The sequence below is a fragment of the Abramis brama genome, assembly GCF_963993115.1.
Source record: "Abramis brama genome assembly, chromosome: 2".
In the NCBI taxonomy this organism is placed as follows: domain Eukaryota; kingdom Metazoa; phylum Chordata; class Actinopteri; order Cypriniformes; family Leuciscidae; genus Abramis; species Abramis brama.
Window position 1 is genome coordinate 30,190,421 of NC_139964.1, and position 19,154 is coordinate 30,209,574.

Sequence of the window (19,154 nt, forward strand, 5' to 3'; positions counted from 1 at the left end):
TGAGAAATATATAGAAAGCTTGAAATGTCTACTTTTAAACAGAACAATTCAAAACGAAGGAAAACAGACTGCTTTATGAAATGTGCATTTCTCTCTGGCGCGTTCTGAGAAGATTGCGACGCATCGTCAACTTCATATTTGCAGTCGACACAGAAAACACTTGTTTATTAATAAACAATTAAAATGTCTCCTTGCTATATTTGACATATTAATAATCATTACTTTTGCCGGTTCTTTGTGACAGCTTTTAGATGCTTTGTTGGCAGCGGTGCAGCACCACCCACATGTTGAACGAGTCACACCGCATCAGCACCGAAAACATGATTTTTTTCAAATCTAAAATCAAAAATCGTGATACGAACCGAATCGTAGGTTCTGTCTATCGTTACAGCCCTAGTAAGATGAGAAAGCAAGAGTTTATGGTTTAAAAAAAAACAAAAAACAAAACAATGGCTATCTGAACATCTTTTAGTAGATCTTCTATTAGTAGGCTAATCAATAAATTATCGGGGAGGGTCATGCCTTTTTTCACAATCATTTTGGAGGGTCATAGAAAAATGTATTGCTGGCGAAGGGAGGGTCATGTCTTTTTTGACAACAGATCTCAAAACTCCTCCGGTGGCCCCTTAAATAAAAAAACGAACAGTCCCTAACTGGGATGTACAAAGAGAATATGCGTGGGATCCTTCGTACGCAGAGATACATCATACATCTTGTTTTTTTTGTGAGTACGCACATTTACAGCTTTGTCCGTACGCAATGTTTTAGTATGAATTCAACGCAAGTCTTTGTACATGAGGCCCCAGGTCTGTCGCTTCAGTCGATTTAACCTGATTCCTATGAAACGTTATTGACTGCTGTCAGGCTTTGTTGACTAAAGTGCAAATAACACAATTGTAGGACATTCAGCAAATTATGGTAGCCACACCATGATGGACCTCAAAGCCAATAGGGTCATAGACATCCAACTAGTCCAGGTAAACTACTACACAATGAAAACATTTTGTTACGTGAATTACTATATACTGTGCATTGATCTAAAGTATTTGTTTGTGTTTGCAGAGCAATGAAGTTGGAAACAGCCAACGGATGGAGAAGGAGGGATTTGAAAGAAGCCTGTCTCTTCTTGAGGAAAGAGGTGTTGTGGTCCAGTCTTTGGTGACTGACCGTCACACAGGGGTACAGAAGTTTATGAGGGAGCAAAAAAAGGACACGTGAGAGCTCTGAAGAGCAATCCTACCACAGGTAACTTATACTTGTCTGAGTTATCTCAGGAAAAATGTAATATATATTATAATATTTCTCTTTCTGAAGGCTACATTGACAAATTAATGGAGCTGCTGTTCCACCATGTGGTGGAAGACCCTCAGCCATACCTGGACTTCTCTGGACAAATGGCTGTACCAGAAAAACTGTGTGCTCAGTTTATTCAGTTTAATAAACTGTTTTATTTATTAACTGTTTACAGTTTATTCGGCCCGACAAGGAGGAGGCAGTGAGCAGACACAGGTCAAGGTTCTTTAAAAACACATGAGGTCTGTGATAATCTCTAATCTCTAAACAGCGCATGAAGTTATGATCACTTGTACAGGTTGCTCTTGGTATCCCCCACCAAGCAAATTCTCTTCTTTATGGAATCAGCCTGTTTAACACTGGCTCTTGCTTTTCAACACTGTAGTTACCAATAAGTTCAATAGACAGCTTCAATCAAACACAGGGTAAAGAGCTACTTTTTTTCTGGTGGTAGTCCAGTGTGTAAGTGCTACTGATTCAAATTTAGACTAAAGAGGGCAGAAATAGGTTGGTACATATTCATTTTGAGTTTTGTAGCTGATTCTTTTTAAATTGTGTAGTGTGTAACTCCAGTTAAAAATGCTTCTTTATAATTCATTTTTATTTTATTTTTATATTATAAAACAAATATTCAAAAATGCAGTGGGGGAAGGAAACCTCTGTATGGTCCTTCTTCAGGAAACTCTTCCGTGATCTGTGTCACAGCACATGAAGGTATGACCACCCGAACGTGTTGGCCAAGGTACCCCCAACACCACCTAACGACATTGCGATATGCAAGGTGTCTATAAGCGCTGAAAGAGAGGTGGTGCACATGTATGTTGAAGTGGAGGGTAAAAAAATTTAATAAATTATTTATTTATTTATTTTTATATACATTTATTTTTTATATTTATTTATATAAAATGTAGCCTTTCTTCCTGGAACTAACCTGTTTATAACTGTCTCTTCCATCTCACCATATAACTGGACGTAAGTGCCATATACAGCTTATAACACATAGGGGTTTAGTGCTCCCAGCCCACTTCACCAATCTGGTCACACTTTTAATACTTTTATTATTACTACTTTGTTAGGATGATTTATTTAATATTTGGTATGTGGAGGTTGTGTGTTTTTTCAGGGTCCGTATAAGGTGCTTAAAATGCTTGAAGTACTTGAATTTGACTTGAAATTTATGATTTATGAAATGGAACTTAAATTATTGAAAGACAATATATGTGAAATTAGTGTTTAATTTTATTGATAAAGCAATCTTTTCACACAAAATTATATCTTTATCAGATAGGCTGAAGCTTTAGAGCCATTTTGCATGGCTATGAGTGTGATATTTGTTCATAAATATCCAAGTATATGATACAGATTTCATTCTTCAGGTCAATCATATTCATGAGGTGGAAAATCTGTTTGAATGTGATATCTTTGTCATAGTAACCTTTCAATGGTTAAAGTTTCCAGTCATTGCATCTGCTGCACTTTGTTTTGTACCTTTTTGTTTAATTTGTTTACCTATTTACCTTATCTGTATGAACCCTGGTTTTGTGTATAGTACTTATTAAATTAATTAACTGGACTTAACACTCTGGTCTTCTCATATTTCATAGCTATACCTTGGGTATCTCCCTACAACAAACATTCTCTACCAGGGACAGTGAGCTGCAGTGCCCACATGTGCACCTGTTGAGACAGAATAATTTGTAATTGTAGAGGGAGACTTGAAATCTCTGTTTTTCGCTTAATTATTAACACTAGATCATACCAAAATTAACCTAAATGCATGGGTTTAATTTTTTTTATAGTTCGTTAGCATTTGCTATGAGCATTAGCCTAATTTAGCCATAATGCTAATGTTTTACCACTCAGGCACTGGCCCCCATTCTCCCTTGCGCGGCTGCTTCGCTAGCATCATCGGATGCCGATCGCGATGCGGGAGTTAAGACCGCAGTTTGAGCCAGCGGCTCGAATTGATATGGCTCTGGCCCTTTGTCCACATCCAATTCACCCTCCTCCACTTCAGGTGAAGGTGGGGGAGAAAAGTCCTCGACTTCAAATGACAGCTCTGTTGCAAAGCTACTTGCGTCACTCCAGTCACTCTCCATTTTAGCGAGTCTGACAGCAGCTGTCAATTACTCCGTCACTGCGGTTCTCAGGTGCACGCCCCCCGCTCAGCCTGCCCTTGGTTCGTCCCCTCTATCTCCGCTGGGGTCTGCCCACTTTTTCAGCATTTTTCAAATATTGCCAGTGGGTGGAGTCAGGCTCTGACCAGGGGTTAAGTTACCCTTTAAAAATGAAAAGAGTGTAAATAAACATGACGCAACACTCTGCTTATATAACAGCATGTTAGCAATGCTTTCAAACCAAGCGGCAACCTCCCTGTCTCTCTCTTGAAACCAACACGGAAGTGAGTTAAACTGCAATTCATTAACTGGCCGCTTGGCCTGGCTGCAGAAGTGAGTCAAATCTGTATCTCCCTCATGTTAAAATTACCAACTTTACAGCAGAAAAAAACATGTTTACAGCCTGGTTCTCTCTGTGGCTTTGGTCTATACAGCTAATTTTGCCCTTCATAACAACTGTGAGGGGGGTGAATTTTTTTATAACTCATCCGTTTAGTTGATTAATATTTAAATTTAAGGGTGTGGCCACTTGAGTGACAGGTGGATTCCCGCTGATGTCAATGCTAGCCGTTTGTCTGCTGTTACCAGTGTTGCCAACTTAGCGCCTTTGTCGCTATTTTTAGCGACTTTTCAGACCCCTTTAGCGACATTTTTTCAAAAAAGCGACTAGCGACAAATCTAGCTACTTTTTGAACAAACATCAGTAACCTCCAAATGTTGCCAGCACAGTCCTGCGAGCGCGAGGTTTGCGTTCTCCTTGCCGCCACACACCTCTCTCTGCGTCTACCCTGTTCAGTGAATGGCTGAGAGAGGAGCAGCAGCACGGAACAGACGTGAATGAGCAGTGTTGTTTCCACGGACTTATCACTTATCTTTTGTTTTATATTTAAAGAATTTAGTTTGACCATTTTATTTTATTACTTGTGCTTATCACTTGTAATACTCACTATCACAATGCTTTAGTTCACTCAGTTCCCGAACACTCTCAATTCAGATAATTTTACACATATAAAAAAATAGTCATTCAGCTACTCGGTTCTATTGTCTGACAAAAAAATATAGTAAATGAGAACAGCTTTATTGGACATTCGGCTATATTATATTATGTTATATTATATTATATATAGTATGTTATATAAAAACACAGTATGTGAGCATGATTTTAACAAGAAAAAACATTAGGCAGGTAGAACGCAAGTACGCCGCGATGACGTCATGAATATACTAATTGACGTATGACGTCATCTAGCGACATTTAGCGACTTTTAGGGGAGGCGTTAGCTACTTTCCTTTGAAAATAGTTGGCAACACTGGCTGTTACTAGCCGTCACTTCACCTCAGCAAATGTTAGCTGCTGAACTTGCCATCTCTGCAGTGTTTGTGCTTTTTTTCGGGATTATTTCATACAATTTAATACTTGGGTACAAAGCCCACGTCTTTGGATTCAGTCGTTGTCGTCGAGTATCGTTTGAGAGAACAACCAGCGCTGTATTTCAGTTGTTTTCCTCTGTGAACAGGCACTAATGGATGTCTGACAATTTCGTTGCTTTTTGGGGTTTTCAAATTTAAAACGTCAATAAAGGCTCGTTCGTTCTGCTCTCACGGAACAGATGGATTATATGCTTTTATGTACCGTCAGATGAAATCATGCAGGCGTCGGCGCTTTCTCCGTTCATGCAATAAATGCACATCCATGAATGAACGCGGATTTTCTAGCGCATTTAACGTTACTTGCACTTCAAAGGCAATATATCTATGGTTTAACGGTTTAACCCATTTGAGAGGCGGCCGAAATCAGAATTTAAAATGGACTGAATAAGCTCTCTACGAACTTGAGCGATGCCGCGCTGACGGACCATGAAAGAGTGACTGACATGTATGCACATAAATCACAGCTGTCACACACAAACACTCTCGAAGTAATACACAGTCTCACTTGTAGCCATGTATTTTAACTATTATAATATTTCGAAGGGCAAAAACAGGAACTTTTAATTGGCTTTACATCATCAGCTAACTCGATCACGTCGAGCTAGGTGATTTCAGATAGCCAGGCTCATATCTATGGCCAGGCTCCTCAGCTCCACTCACGCACTGTTTGCCTATTTTCTGTTATCCGGGAGTGACCATAGACAGTAAAAGAATGAGTGACGCAAGGCCAAGATGGCGACGGACGGCTCCGCCCACTTTAGGCTTCAAAAATGCTCTCCAGAAACCTACGGGTGACGTCACGGACACTACGTCCATATTTTTTTACAGTCTATGTTTCAAACAGCTCGTTAGTGATGTTTTAAAGCGGCACTATGCAGTTTTGGCAATTTCTTCACTTCTTCGCTTTTTGCTCGCGGGTTTCTCTATAGAGCTCCCCCTACAGCTTCGGAATAGATATTTGACAACACTGTCGTAAAAACCCATTGATGACTCTCCCCCCTCCCATCTTCTCCCTCTGGTCATTTGCATTTGTTTTCAAAGAAGCCGGCGAACGCACGGAGCCATGTCCACTGAGGTATGTATGATACACAGAAGGCTAGCATATAAATGTATGTGTGCAGTGCCGTAAAGCAATTCGTCACATCGCGAGACCTGATATCACGCGATACTTCCTGACGTTGAGGCCGGCAACTCGCTGGCCCAAAGTTGCAAGGGTGGTTTTTCCCAAGGGGGTAATCCATCAGCCGGACACTGAAGCTTCCCCAGGGGCCGCCATTGATTAGCAGACCCTCACCTGCTGTTAGCATTCCATTGACTCCCATTCATTTTGGCGTCACTTTGACAGCGAATAACTTTACATCTGGGGTGTTTAAAGACTCCATTTGTCCATTATTTATTTCTAAAGTAACACGAAAATGTATAAAAGGCTCCATTACCTTGTATCTTACGTTATGGCCCCGTAGAAGCAGTTTTTGTAAAAATAGGCAAATGATTGCGTTATAACCACGCGACTCTCTGTCACACAGTAGAGAAATTACCGTATAGACAGGAGGAGAAGCTTGCAGGCAATCAGGGGGACGTGGAGGTAAAATTACAAAATAATTAATCAGAATAGGCCTTTATCGCATCACAATAGAATGCCGGAAGTAGCCGTCAAAAATAGCTGAAGCAGTGTACTGCGTCTTCCGGTTATTGCGTTCGACATGGCTGCCTGTAATCGCTGGACAACTTCGCTCTCGCATCTCCCAAAAGTTGGCCAAGACGATGTGGTGCGACTCGTAAATGAACACTCAAAGGTAAAATCATCCAAGTTGGAGAAAGGATACAAGTTCTTCTACGAAAATTTTGTCTTCAATTATAGAAGTAAGTAGCTTGAATTCTGTTCTGTTGGCGAGTTATCGCTAGCTTGTTATGTTTAATAAGCTATTAGTCAGCTTGTTAAATACCCAGCAAGCAATTTTGCATCTAATAGACGTCTAATAGCCGTCAAAACACAGCCCAGACGTCTAGGCTAAAACGAGGCTAATTTTGGGCTGTCAGTGAAAATCTAATAGACGTCTAAACATAGCCCAAGAATAGACAGCTATTGAATGACTACATATATACGTCAAATAGACATCTAAACATAGCCCAAGAATAGACAGCTATTGAATGACTATATTTATACGTCTAATAGACGTCTAACCATAGCCCAAAAATAGACCAGTCATCAATTAGACAGCTATTAAACGACTACATATATACGTCTAATAGACAGCCAATATGGGTCTAGGCTAAAACAAGGCTGATTTTGGGCTGTCAGTGAAAATCTAATAGACGTCTGACCATAGCCCAAGAATAGACTAGTCATCAATTACACTACATATACATGTAATAGACAACAAAATGAGGCATAAGGATTCTTTTCACTCAAATATAACAGGTTCTCATAAATGAAAATCCATCCAAACTAATTGATTATAAAGGGATTTATTTAGAACAATTATATTAACAACTTAGACAACATTCAAACATAAAAATGAACAAATAAAATATTGGAAAATATGTAAAACAACTTAAGATACTAAAATTTTTAAGAATTAATTGTTAGCTTTATATCCATAACCACCACCGCCTGCTCTCCCTGGTGCTTGTTTAAAATGACCAGAAATTGCATATTTTATTTCCCATTCAGTCGCCGAAGGAAAGTTGGTCATCACTGCGTCTGCCAAATGAGAAAAAGAAAAAAATTGTTGCTCAAGAAAAGCATTGTTGACAATCATTTTTAACTAATTACAGTCATTCACTTTTGCTAGGATGCACACTAGAGCTGGCCAATATAGAGTTAACGGAATATAGATTGAGACTATATAATTTAGATCAATATAGACAATAATTTATATCAATATTATTAATAAATTAATATCAATAATTGAAAAATTTTGCCTGCATAATGGTGATGCACTAATTATATATATACACACACACACACATATACATACATACATACATATATATATATATAAAAACTGAATGCTGCTTCTCCATGTTTTGTTTTGACTTATAATTTTGACTTATAAATTTGATATAAAAGTAGCTGGCTACTGTCCCAGATGACCTGAGAGGTCTGCTCTGGATGGTTCATAATGCATCAGAAGATTAGAAATTTTCTAATCTTTCCACTTATCACTTACTCATATAACTCTAATGAACATAAAAAGACACTTATAGGGGTAGTTCACTTAAAAAAAAAAATCATGTAAGCATTTACTCACTTTCACTTGGTTCCAAACCTGTATGGCTTTCTTCTGTTGAACACACACAAAAAATATATATTTTGAAGAACGTTGGTAACAAGACATTTAATGGTAGTCAGTGACAAGTGTTCTGTATATACAATTGCTGTACTTTGTTGACTGATTGCTGGATAATTTGCAATAAACAGTGTCTTTAAATCAAATAAAGTGGATTACATCACTCCAGTTCTGAGGTTTTTACACTGGCTATCTGTCTGTCAAAGAATTCATATCAAAATACTACAGCTGGTTATTAAATTAATTAACATTTTAAGGCCAAAGTAAATTTCTAATCTTCTGATGCATTATGAACCATCCAGAGCAGACCTCTCAGGTCATCTGGGACAGTAGCCAGCTACTTTTATATCAAATTTATAAGTCAAAATTATAAGTCAAAACAAAACATGGAGAAGCAGCATTCAGTTTTTATGCACCATATCTGAAACAAATTCACTGAAAACTGAATGTATGCTGCATATTTTAATTCTTTTAAATCAAGTTTAAAGACTTTACTGTTTGCCACTACCTTTTATTAATTGGAAAGGAAAAAAATATTATTTTATAATTTATTTTCATGTTGCACTATGTTGCTGTTAAGTTTTATGTAAAGTACTTTGAAAATTTGCATTAAATCAAAAACTATTATTTCTTACTCTAATCTAAAAACAAAAATATATTGGTATCTTTAATAATAATAAAAATTAGTAATGATAATATTCATAGTTTCATGCTTACCACCTTGAATTTAGATACATTTTAGATTAAGGGCACACAGTTGCAATAACACGTGCAGGTAACGTTAACTTGTTGGAAAAAATAGTACTCTGCAATGGTAATGTTAAAATGTCACGGTTTCTACACATTATAACAACTAACTAATTTAAACAATGAACATAACAAAAATAACACGCATACTTACAAGATCGAAGTAGAAATTTGAAGGTTTTCAGAGTGTCGCTCGCCCGTTGCTCTCCGACAGCTGCCTCGTGTAAAATAAAATTGAAAATGGATGAAATGTGTATCGCGAGATCTGGCTAAAGTGATCTAGTCGCGCAATGCCAGTAGTCCCAGTAGTCATGTCTCAGTAGTGTTTCGATTGTGCCATCTAGCGGTTGAGAAATGCCATTGCATTTGATTTAATTTGAAATTTTTTTTATTTTATTTTATTATTTTTTTTTTTAACCTTTATTTATCCAGGTAAACTGTTTGAGAACCACTTCTCATTTACAAACATGACCTGGCCAAGAGGCTACAGGATAAAAAGAATAAAAAAAAATTTTATTTTATAAAAAAAAAAAAAAAAATAATAAATAAATAAAATAAAATGGCTATAGCCGCTCGTACGTAGACCAGATTGCTTTGATTTCGTCAGGTGGGCTAAAGCAGACCGCATATAGCCCGTCCAATTCGGAGCTAAATAGTGACTACAGATCGACCATGTCGTGAAATGGCACATTTAACCTTGTAGATATCATTACCAATGCGAACGTGATGAAATATCAACCATTTCATGCACTGCCTGGCAAAAAAAACTACAATTAATCAGTTTTGACTAAAAGGGGGCTACAATAGCCGGGTCTGAATACGAGCTAAATCGTGGCTACGCACAGCCTACACATATAACATGTAAAATAAAGCAAACCAAACAACTTGTAATCACAGTTGACTTTGCTTACATGATGGAATATCATACATCTCACAAGTTATTTTGGAAAAAAATACATTTATCCAGATTAAATGTTATTTGGGCTAAAAGTGGGTTACACATAGCCGGATATATCGGGTCTATATTTAACCGAGACGTTGAAATGACGGCTATTGCTTGCTGGGTAGGTTCAAATACAGAAAAAAAACGTATCCTATTTGAATAATTCGAACAATGTGACTGATTATTAATGCTATCAAGATTTTTTTTTTTGCTTTCACTTGAGTATGTCAGTGTCAGTGGTCATTAAACTTTTGCCTGAGGAGCCCCAAAGGCTCTAGCTAACATTAATGGCCCGATGTTTTGATGATCACTTTGGCCCCATTAAAGGTGCACTAAGTAACTTTTTTATCTTAACCGAACAGCTTCGGAGTCATTGGAATAGTAATATGACTTGTTTCGGGTTGAATGGTGGTCGTCGCGCATCCCCCGAGCGCCTGTGAGCGGAAAAACCATCCTTGCAACTTTGGGCCATAGAGCTTTGGGCCGGCGGGTCGCGTCAGGAAGTATCGCGTGATATCAGGTCTCGCGATGTAACAAATTGCTTTATGGCACTGCACACAAAGCTAGGAAAGGTACCGGTATAGAGGGCGGAAGGGATCAGGCCGTGAGTCCCGAGACAGCTCTGCGCGAGTGCTATTTACGACAGTAACGTTAAATTCAAGTACTCCACAGCGACTCTAGGGGTCGTTGTTTGACAAAAACGGAAAGCTGCCTAGTGTGCCTTTAACGTTCCGAAATGCCGTTGCGGCAGTTTAAGAATCACAGCCTAAGGTTAAGTTGTATGTGGTTAAACATTGAATCCTTTTTCAGTATGATGTGTGACTATTCCCCCCTTTTTAATGCAGTGTCAGATTTAGTGAGTGAGGAAGTGGTAGTGCAGGCGAGCTGCTACCGTTCTATGCGAAAGAATGAAGAGCCACATACACTTCAGGTTACATTGCTTGTCAGGAAGTTCAGGCCGAAATCATGCTCTAGTTCCTAACTTACTCGTCAACATGCGTTAGTGGCTTTCTGTAGTCTTTTGTTTATCAACAGGACATCATGTGGATAGTAGCCTAATCTTTCTGATCCTTGATGGATTTCATCAGATTTACAGTTTGGATCCAGACAGTGCTACAGTACCAATACCCCACACTTATAATGTGTAGTGAATAGAGCATGGTTTCAGACCTATAAAGGTTCAGGTGCATTTGTTCAGTATGTTTTTGTTCCATATATCTGCTGTTGCAGATGTACCTTTTTTTTGTTCTGCTGTTGCCTTAATTTTGTTCAACCTAGTTTCACAATAATGTTCCTAGTGTCAGATAAATGCTAATTACTGTATAGGCTAAACATCCAAACTTTCCCTCAAGTATATGTTCTCCATTTCTAGATTGTGCTGCATGCCGTTAGACCTGTGGAGTTAAATGGATGCTCCTGCTCGTGTGCTGCTGGAATGGCTTTATGCAACCATGTGGTTGCACTCCTGTTCCAAACAGCTCACTACAGCACCATAGGGCTGAAAACTGTGCCAACCCCACTGTCCTGCACCGGTGTGATTCAATCATGGCACCGTCCAAGGACACAGGTAAGTTTGTCTGATGCAAGTTGTGTCTTTAAAGTTTGTAAGTGCACACTGTTGGAATACTGATTCTGGTATAGATGTTTCTGCACAGTGTATCCATATCCTACACCTCATCCATATGAATTGTTCACATGGTTTGTCTGGGTCCCTCAGATATAGCCATACATGCTGTATACTCAATAATGATGTTTGAAATTCTAGAATTACTCACAACCCACACATCACATTTCAGTATACATTTGTTTCCTTCTATTTTGCAGAGCAGCGGTTGCCTGCATAGGATGTACACCTACAATATGACTTGTGTGCTGAATTAAACTGATACTCTCTTAGACTTGCAACTGCATTTAATTTCTTTTTGGGTTGATACAGGGGATTCGTCCCGAACCCACAGATGAACTCGTGGTACGAAAGCCGAAGGCGCTAGGACGCAGTAGTGTCAAATCTACTCTGTATCGCGCTTACGCTGGTAAGTATTAATTTATTTACTATTCTATAAGACCTTTATCACGGCAGAATTGATTACCGGAAGTGCTCGTCGAAGCAGTGTATCGATTCTTCCGGTTATGTATTTTCAATGTGCTGTTGTTAACACCTAGTTGATTAAATGCCTCTGAAAATGTCCAGATTTTTAAATCATCCTGCGGATGCTAATTTTAAGAGACAGGAAAATAGATATTTTGATGATTACTGTGTACAGGATTTTTCAAACTCAAAGGAACGTTTTTAATCTAACATAAGCCATGGCTCTTAAACATGCGTGAAAATTTCACCACACGTCAGTGCTCGTCTAAATAGTGACCACGACGCTGCAGTGTGTATGAGCACTGATGAATAAGATCAAAATTAACATTTTTATTTGTATTAAATATTTCAGTGTCATTATTCTGTGTCATTTTTCATTTCACTGTATGTAATTCACACATTTATGCCAATTTTTCGCACTGTTAGCCTGTTAAGATGAATTCAATTTGTAGCATCGTTACATTTCTTTAAGGCAGTTTAAGACATTCATTCATCTATTTTCATACTGCTCTTACGATAATAGACCATGGTTTTACTACAAATAAAATAAAAAATAAAACATGTTAATTGTTAAATCATGGTAACCAAAAATCAGCCATGGTTTTGCTAACCATATTGTAACCATGTTTATCAGTAAAAATTTGGTAAAATTCAGTTTAAAATGTAAATTCAACCGGTATGAAATATGATCAGTAAGAGAAAAATACTGTTAATGAGAAGACGAGCACTGGACTGCGTCAGGTTAGTTTGGAAATAAATTTATTTATTATTCAGAATGCACATTTGAAAGGGAATATATTTACAGGAGGAACATTTCAACTAGTTGAAGATATAATGTAAACATCCTCAGCATCGCGTCTAGGACGCGCACTTTCTCAGTTTATGGCCAGTAATATTGTTGTTTAAGCACATTATGGAATTAAGATAATGTCTGTACTATGTTATGATTAAACCTGAATCCGATTATGCATTATTATTATTGCTGAAAGTCCGATAACATCAGCAATTTTCAAATGAGAACATGCAGATAGTGCTTTATATAAGATTAGCTACACTGTCACTTGTAAATCATTGGCAGTTATTAACTGATGAATGGTTTCTGTTACTTGTGTTTTTAGGACCCCTTCCTGACCCGACGGTGTTGTCAGTTGGAGCCCAACTACGCAACCATCAGCCACAACCTGGCATTTGCAAAATCTTATGCGGCCTCTCTGACCTGACTTTAGTGGACTCTAAATTTGGACTAGTCCCTCGAGGTTCAGTTCTTTCTTCTAAGTGTACACCAGTAATACCCCGAGAAATCATTAAGCATCCAGAAGCCCCCTCATTCCCACAACTTCCATTAATTAGTGGCTACACATTAGAACGGCATCTACATTTTGTCCCCAATTGTCATCAGTTTTATCACATACAGAGTTTAGAACTAACCCATGAATGTGCAAGTATCATCGAAGAGAATACAAGGGGGCAGTCGGAGAATCCTTTGTGGAAGGAAGTCCGACAGCCCCGTCTAACTTCCAGTAGATTCGGCGAAGTTTGTAGCGTTAGAGGGGAGTCATCTAGTCAGGCTCTGGCAGCCAGGATCATAAAGGGGGTAAGGCAAACACCTGCCATGAAAAGGGGTATTGACCTTGAGCCAGAAGTTTTACAACAGTACAGTGACCTTTGCAATGTCAGTGTCACTCCTTCTGGATTCGTTGTGAATCCTAATGCGCCTTACCTCGGTGTTAGCCCTGATGCCAAAGTGTATGATCCCACTGCAAATCCACCCTTTGGGTTAGCTGAAGTGAAATGCCCAGATGTTAACAGTATAACAGAGGTTACACATGTGAAGTTTATTGGTGGTCAGGCCAAACTAAAAAAAAATCACAAGTATTTCTGGCAAGTGCAAGGCCAGTTAGCCATAACTGGTTTAAAATGGTGTGATTTCATTACATCCACACAAAGTGACCTCACAGTAGAGCGAATTTGGCTTGACGAGTCGCTGATCAGTGAAATGAAAGATAAACTTGATCTATTTTATTTTGCCACATATATGGAAACGTACCTGAAACTAAAGTAAACTTATACATCCCCCCCACCACACACACAAACAAATGGGATCTCTTTCTGATTTTATTTATGGAACGGACATACCTACTCTCTAATCATCACCACCACCATATGCATGTACACACACACACACACACACACACACACACACACACACACACACACACACACACGTGTACTTAATCCATTAACAAATTGTTTAAATTGTAAATTAAATGTATGTAAATATAAATGTAATATGAGTGTCTGATTTTTTTTGTGTATAAATGTTACGTTATTGTATTAATTTTCACATACATTTTTTTTATAATAAATGTGTATATATATCATGCTATATATGTAAAATATATATATATATATATATATATATATATATATATATATATATATATATATAAAAATAATAAATGCTATGTCATGTTTTAATGCAATAAAATGTAAACCAAACAAATCTGAATCATTCATCTTATGCCTATGTTAAGGGTTTCACACTGGGACATCAACCTTCACATCCAGAGGGCCTTGGTAGTTGGACATTAAGCAACAAGTTGCCCATAGCTGATTGACGGACCCTGAAAGGGTCAAAGGAATGGTTGTGTCCCAGATATGATATTCCTTCACTCTTCTGATGGCTCTCTCCACCAGGATTCTTAGTCGGGCTTATGTTCTGGGTTTTTTCTGTGTCCTCTTTGCTGAACCTGGTGCCTCTTTTGAAGGGGGGGATTATGAGGGTTGCTCCAACATCAGACAGCATCTGGTCAATGACAAAGCCTTTATCAGCCATGCACGCATCTCCAGGCTCAAACAGGCTGAGGATCCCTGACTGGCGTGTAATTTCTCGATCTGATATTGAACCTGTGAAAAGCTTTGAGATAAAGGTGATAACACCACATGGGGCAATGCCAATTAGACCTTTGAAAGTATTGGTGTTCTTGTAGGAGGAGAATGTTTCTGACTGGAGGGTAAGTGATGATGGTGCCTCACATCTGATTTCTGTGCAGTCCAGAATAACATGCACGTTCGGGCAGTACTGTGCAAACTTTGGTGGCATTGTTGCTTGCACCTGTTCCCTTGTCATCCAGATTGGCACTGATCCCAAAACAATGAATAGATAGTTGGCCCATGTAATTATTATTCTACTCACCGTAGTGAGACTAATGCCAAATATGTCGGCAATCACCTTCTCCTTCATACCAACGGCAACTCGACAGCAGTAAAGAAACAGTTCATCCACAAGTGCCAGCCTCCGGTTCGGGCTTGGTTTCTCCAATGCCATGACATCGCTTGCCCTCTGAGCTCTGCTCCAGTAGACTAGCCTAGATGCTGAGGGGGCAACCGATTCCCAAAACGACCAAAACACCTTCTCTGATTGAAAACGGGTGTAGAACCGGAATTCCTCGTCAGTGGCACAGTATCTGTTGATGTTTAGTGTGCATGACAGGTCCCTCAGTTGTCTTTCTAAACTCCTGACCTTAGCCTCCAGTTGCCTGATGGTTTCGGCAGCAGCATCAGCATCTAGTCCACCTGCGGAGTCACGGGTGTAATTGTGATCACTGGCGGCTGCGGGTTCTTGATCCTCCGCGACTGTAGGCTGTTCATCCGCGTTCTCTATAGCAGAGTCGCTATTCTGAAACTCTTCAACTAACGTTACTTGAAAACGCGCATTAACCCGATCGAAAACTGACTGGCGAAGCACACGAGTCTCCCCCCAGCTGTTCCACGAAAATCGGCTTGGCGTAGTACCGGATTTTAGTCTCCTCCGCCCACTTTTCGAGACGTAAATGCTCTCCTCGTCAAAGTGCAAACTGCACACAAACGTACTACCCCGACTTATATTGAACGAAGGACCTTCGTCCCTCCTTATCAATCTCACCCAAGCCTTGCGGAGATGTTCGTCCTTTGGGAACTCATGGAAGCTAAGGTATGGCTGTCTTTGTTTTGACGTTGAACAACCCGGTACACTGCAATAGCACCGGCGAGAGGAGGCAGCCATAGTTTATCTGGTAACTAAGTAACCACCGGAAGTGCGAGTACACTGCTTGGCGATTTCGAACGTTGCGAAACCAGGAAATGCGATAAAGGCCCATACTTAGCAAAAGTTGCTCCTAGCTCATGGACACCTCCTACTCACGATCTCTGTCTCTGCAAGTTTCGGAAGGGAATGATTCAGATTTCTCTTGGCACAGCTACTAGAAGACAGACAGGTTGCTCACGTCACATCTACGTCGCCAAGCTCAGTTTGAGTCTGCGCAGTACGGTCAGCCATCAGGAAGTGAGTGCTTCTAATTGACTTCACTTGTCTCCGTTGAATCCAATCCATGGTCACTGTGTCCATTTCTTTCGAGACGGCCACCATTCAACCCGAAAAAAGTCATATAACCATTCCAATGACTCCGAAGCTGTTCAGTTAAAGGGACACTTCACCCATTTGCATTAAGCTTTGCATTGTTAGAAACCCAGTCATACTATTGAATGGTCATGCAACATTTTTTCATTTTCCCCCGAGACGAGAGAAATCTGTATTTACCTCTTTACACTTCCTCCTACAATGACGCAAAAATCGTCATTTTGCGTCATTGTAGGAGGAAGTGTAAGAGGAGGGGATTTCTGTTAAGACTACAAGCACTAGATCCACCCTTTCAAACCCGCCCATAGGGGGTTGGACCTAATGCGCTAACAGACCTATCACAGATCAGTGCGAGGGCGTTTGATTTCAACGGCAGAAACCTGCAGAAAACAGGGACGAAGAAAGCTGAGTAGGGGTTATTTCCCAGACATGTCCGGCCGTCGAGATCGACAAAAATGTCCGGGATTCAGCTTTTGCTTTCTGCGGTCGCCATCCATTGTTTACATGCTCACCTTTTGTTTCAATCTAACTGAATTCACCCCGATTGGTGAATCTGAATGTAATGTTTACATGAATGCTAAACAAGTGATCGGTTGATTTGCGTTTTAACATTGCTAAGAAAATACCCGCACCTCCGTGAGAGATAGCCCATGAGACCGGTGCATCTCACAGGCGCGCTCATCAGTAATCACAGTAATACAGGGAGCAGGACGAGGCTAGCGCCGCGGGAGAAAGACGCGAGGCCGGTGGCGTGATCGGTTGAAAGACGCGAGGCCGGTGGCGTGATCGGTTGAAAGACGCGAGGCCGGTGGCGTGATCGGTTGATGTGTGTTTTACCATTGCTAAGAAAATACCTGCTCCTCCGTGCGATACGAGAACAGTGCCTCACAGGTGTCGGTCGTCAGTAATCACGCCACCGGCCTCGCGCCGTTCTCCCGCGCCCCTCAGCCTCGTCCTGCTCGCCACAGTAAACATGATGAATGGCGACTGTAGAACGCAAAAGCCGAATCCCGGACATTTTGGGCAAACTCGTCACGGAGACTCACTCGTAGCCTAGCCTTGCCTTGATGTTTTTGTTTTCAACTGCGCTGTCTTACCAGTAGGCGTGGCTTGGGAGTGGCCTTGTAGGGCAGCGAAGCAAGTGCATTCTGGGAGTTGTTGTCTTTCATCCACATAAGCCAAAAATACATTTTCTGGCTTTTCTCAGTCTAGAAAGCTCCAAATTCAAAAATAATTTCACATTTCTTCTACATAAATGACCCACTTTCAATACACATTCATGTCTCCACGGGTGAAATGACCCTTTAAGGTAAATTAAGCTAAAAAAAAACTGCATAGTTCCTCTTTAAACATAACTAATAACGCAAAATTTGATAAACTGATATAAATTATACCCGAAGAAGCTTATTAATGATAACATTAATTACAACAAGCAAATGGAAATGAATCATCAAGCTTTTCGGCGCTCGAGCTGCTAGCAAAAACGGATTCCGCTACATCAAAAAGAGAATCTATCTATAAATTACAGAAACGTCTTGTCTGTCTGTATGTCCGTGTGTGTGTGTGTCTGTGTGTGTGTTATTCGCATATCTCTCGAACCATTAGTCCGATGGATTTCAAACTTGACAGGTGTCTCGCTACGGGCACGAGTAAGTGCAGTGCCAAGTTTGATGTTGTTTGGATGAGAAATGCAAAAGATATTGTTAAATATATCATTTTTAAAAGGTTGTGGTTTAAAAATAAACATTCTGACATTAGAGGGTTGTATCAGTCAAAGAAGCCCCAAGAAGGTTGTGGTTTAAAAATAAACATTCTGACATAAACACTCAGTCAGCTACACTGTTTACTTCTGAATATTATAGTTTGGTTCCAGAACGTGATAAATCCATTTTGATTAATTTGAGTAAAAATGTGTTTTCTTTACCAAGAAAGTGGCAAGATGAAAAACACTATTTTCTGTTTCAAACTTTCACATAGCATCTTTAGGTTATAATATCATAAAAAATTCAAATCCAGATTTGGATTTTCAAAGATCTATTATAAAAACGGATTATTTTCCCCAAAAAATGCAATAAATTCATGACACTTTTTTTCCAAAATGCTATCATATTGAAACTGTTGAAGTCAGCCATTGCTAAGAAATATCTCCTGAACTTTTTTGACGGCGATCAGCTTACAAAATCTGATTTTGCACGGGCACTCTGCACTGCTCCCTGAATCGACGCGCTTATTCATTTGTGGATGTAAACTGAATCTATAAGTCAGCTATGCTGTTTACTTCTGAATATTATATTTCATTCTGGTGCGCTTAACGTTATCACTACTGTGTAAATGCTATTCACCAACTAAACATATCCTTTTCAATGTGTTCACAGTCTCTTTCACGGGCATCATTTGTAGTTGCCTATGCACAAACTGTTTGCTCAAGCATAGCGTTTTCTCAGAGTTCATTGTGTGCTTTCTACCATGCACAAATAAAAATGTCACTGAACTTTTGCTGTGCAATTGTAACAATGAGCACTCAAACACACCAAACCAACAATTACTAAAAACACACTTAAAAACTTATTTTGCACGGGCATTTTGCACTAGTATTGTATAATTTCTAAATTTTTATTTGCTACCTACCTTCAAATTGTGTGATAACAATGAATTTCGATTTGTTTTTGTTTATCCTAACGCGTTAGTATATGTAAATAATATACAGTCGGTCATTCCTTCTCAGAGTCGTTTCAGCTCTCTGCACCACCGACCACCTCTGAAGGAAAATACCAGTGAACCAATCAGATCCCTCCGTTTCGTCGGTGGGGTTCAATCAGTTGATTGGCCAGATTTCTGTGAT

General features: G+C 39.5%; 2 protein-coding genes and 1 long non-coding RNA gene across 3 annotated transcripts in view; 1 reads left to right on the plus strand and 2 right to left on the minus strand.

Moving 5' to 3' along the window:
- The window catches only part of ppm1kb (protein phosphatase, Mg2+/Mn2+ dependent 1Kb), an 85,035-nt gene extending 66,068 nt beyond the window's left edge, over positions 1-18,967 (minus strand). The window contains exon 1 of the mRNA XM_084096413.1: positions 18,941-18,967. The gene's annotated coding sequence lies outside the window, so the exon portion shown is untranslated. The remainder of the gene's footprint in view (positions 1-18,940) is intronic.
- Positions 6,521-14,025, plus strand: LOC311078498 (uncharacterized protein). Its single transcript, XM_084107318.1, has 4 exons — positions 6,521-6,704; positions 11,197-11,391; positions 11,761-11,857; positions 13,032-14,025. Exons 2-4 carry the CDS (start codon positions 11,260-11,262, stop codon positions 13,973-13,975), a joined length of 1,173 nt encoding a protein of 390 aa, XP_083963444.1. The 5' UTR covers positions 6,521-6,704; positions 11,197-11,259; the 3' UTR covers positions 13,976-14,025.
- Positions 7,437-9,214, minus strand: LOC311077428. The gene is made up of 3 exons (XR_014604887.1): positions 9,036-9,214; positions 8,096-8,128; positions 7,437-7,545 (listed from the first exon to the last, which is right to left on the minus strand). It is a non-coding gene; the product is annotated as an uncharacterized lncRNA (long non-coding RNA).
- Positions 18,968-19,154: the final 187 nt, after the last annotated feature.

Bases quoted from the DNA above. Each gene is read 5' to 3' on its own strand.
- LOC311078498 (XM_084107318.1), top strand. From the start codon at position 11,260: ATGGCTTTATGCAACCATGTGGTTGCACTCCTGTTCCAAACAGCTCAC. The intron at 11,392-11,760 runs GTAAGTTTGTCT...GGGTTGATACAG, and splicing joins GGCACCGTCCAAGGACACAG to GGGATTCGTCCCGAACCCAC. The intron at 11,858-13,031 runs GTAAGTATTAAT...TTGTGTTTTTAG, and splicing joins TCTGTATCGCGCTTACGCTG to GACCCCTTCCTGACCCGACG.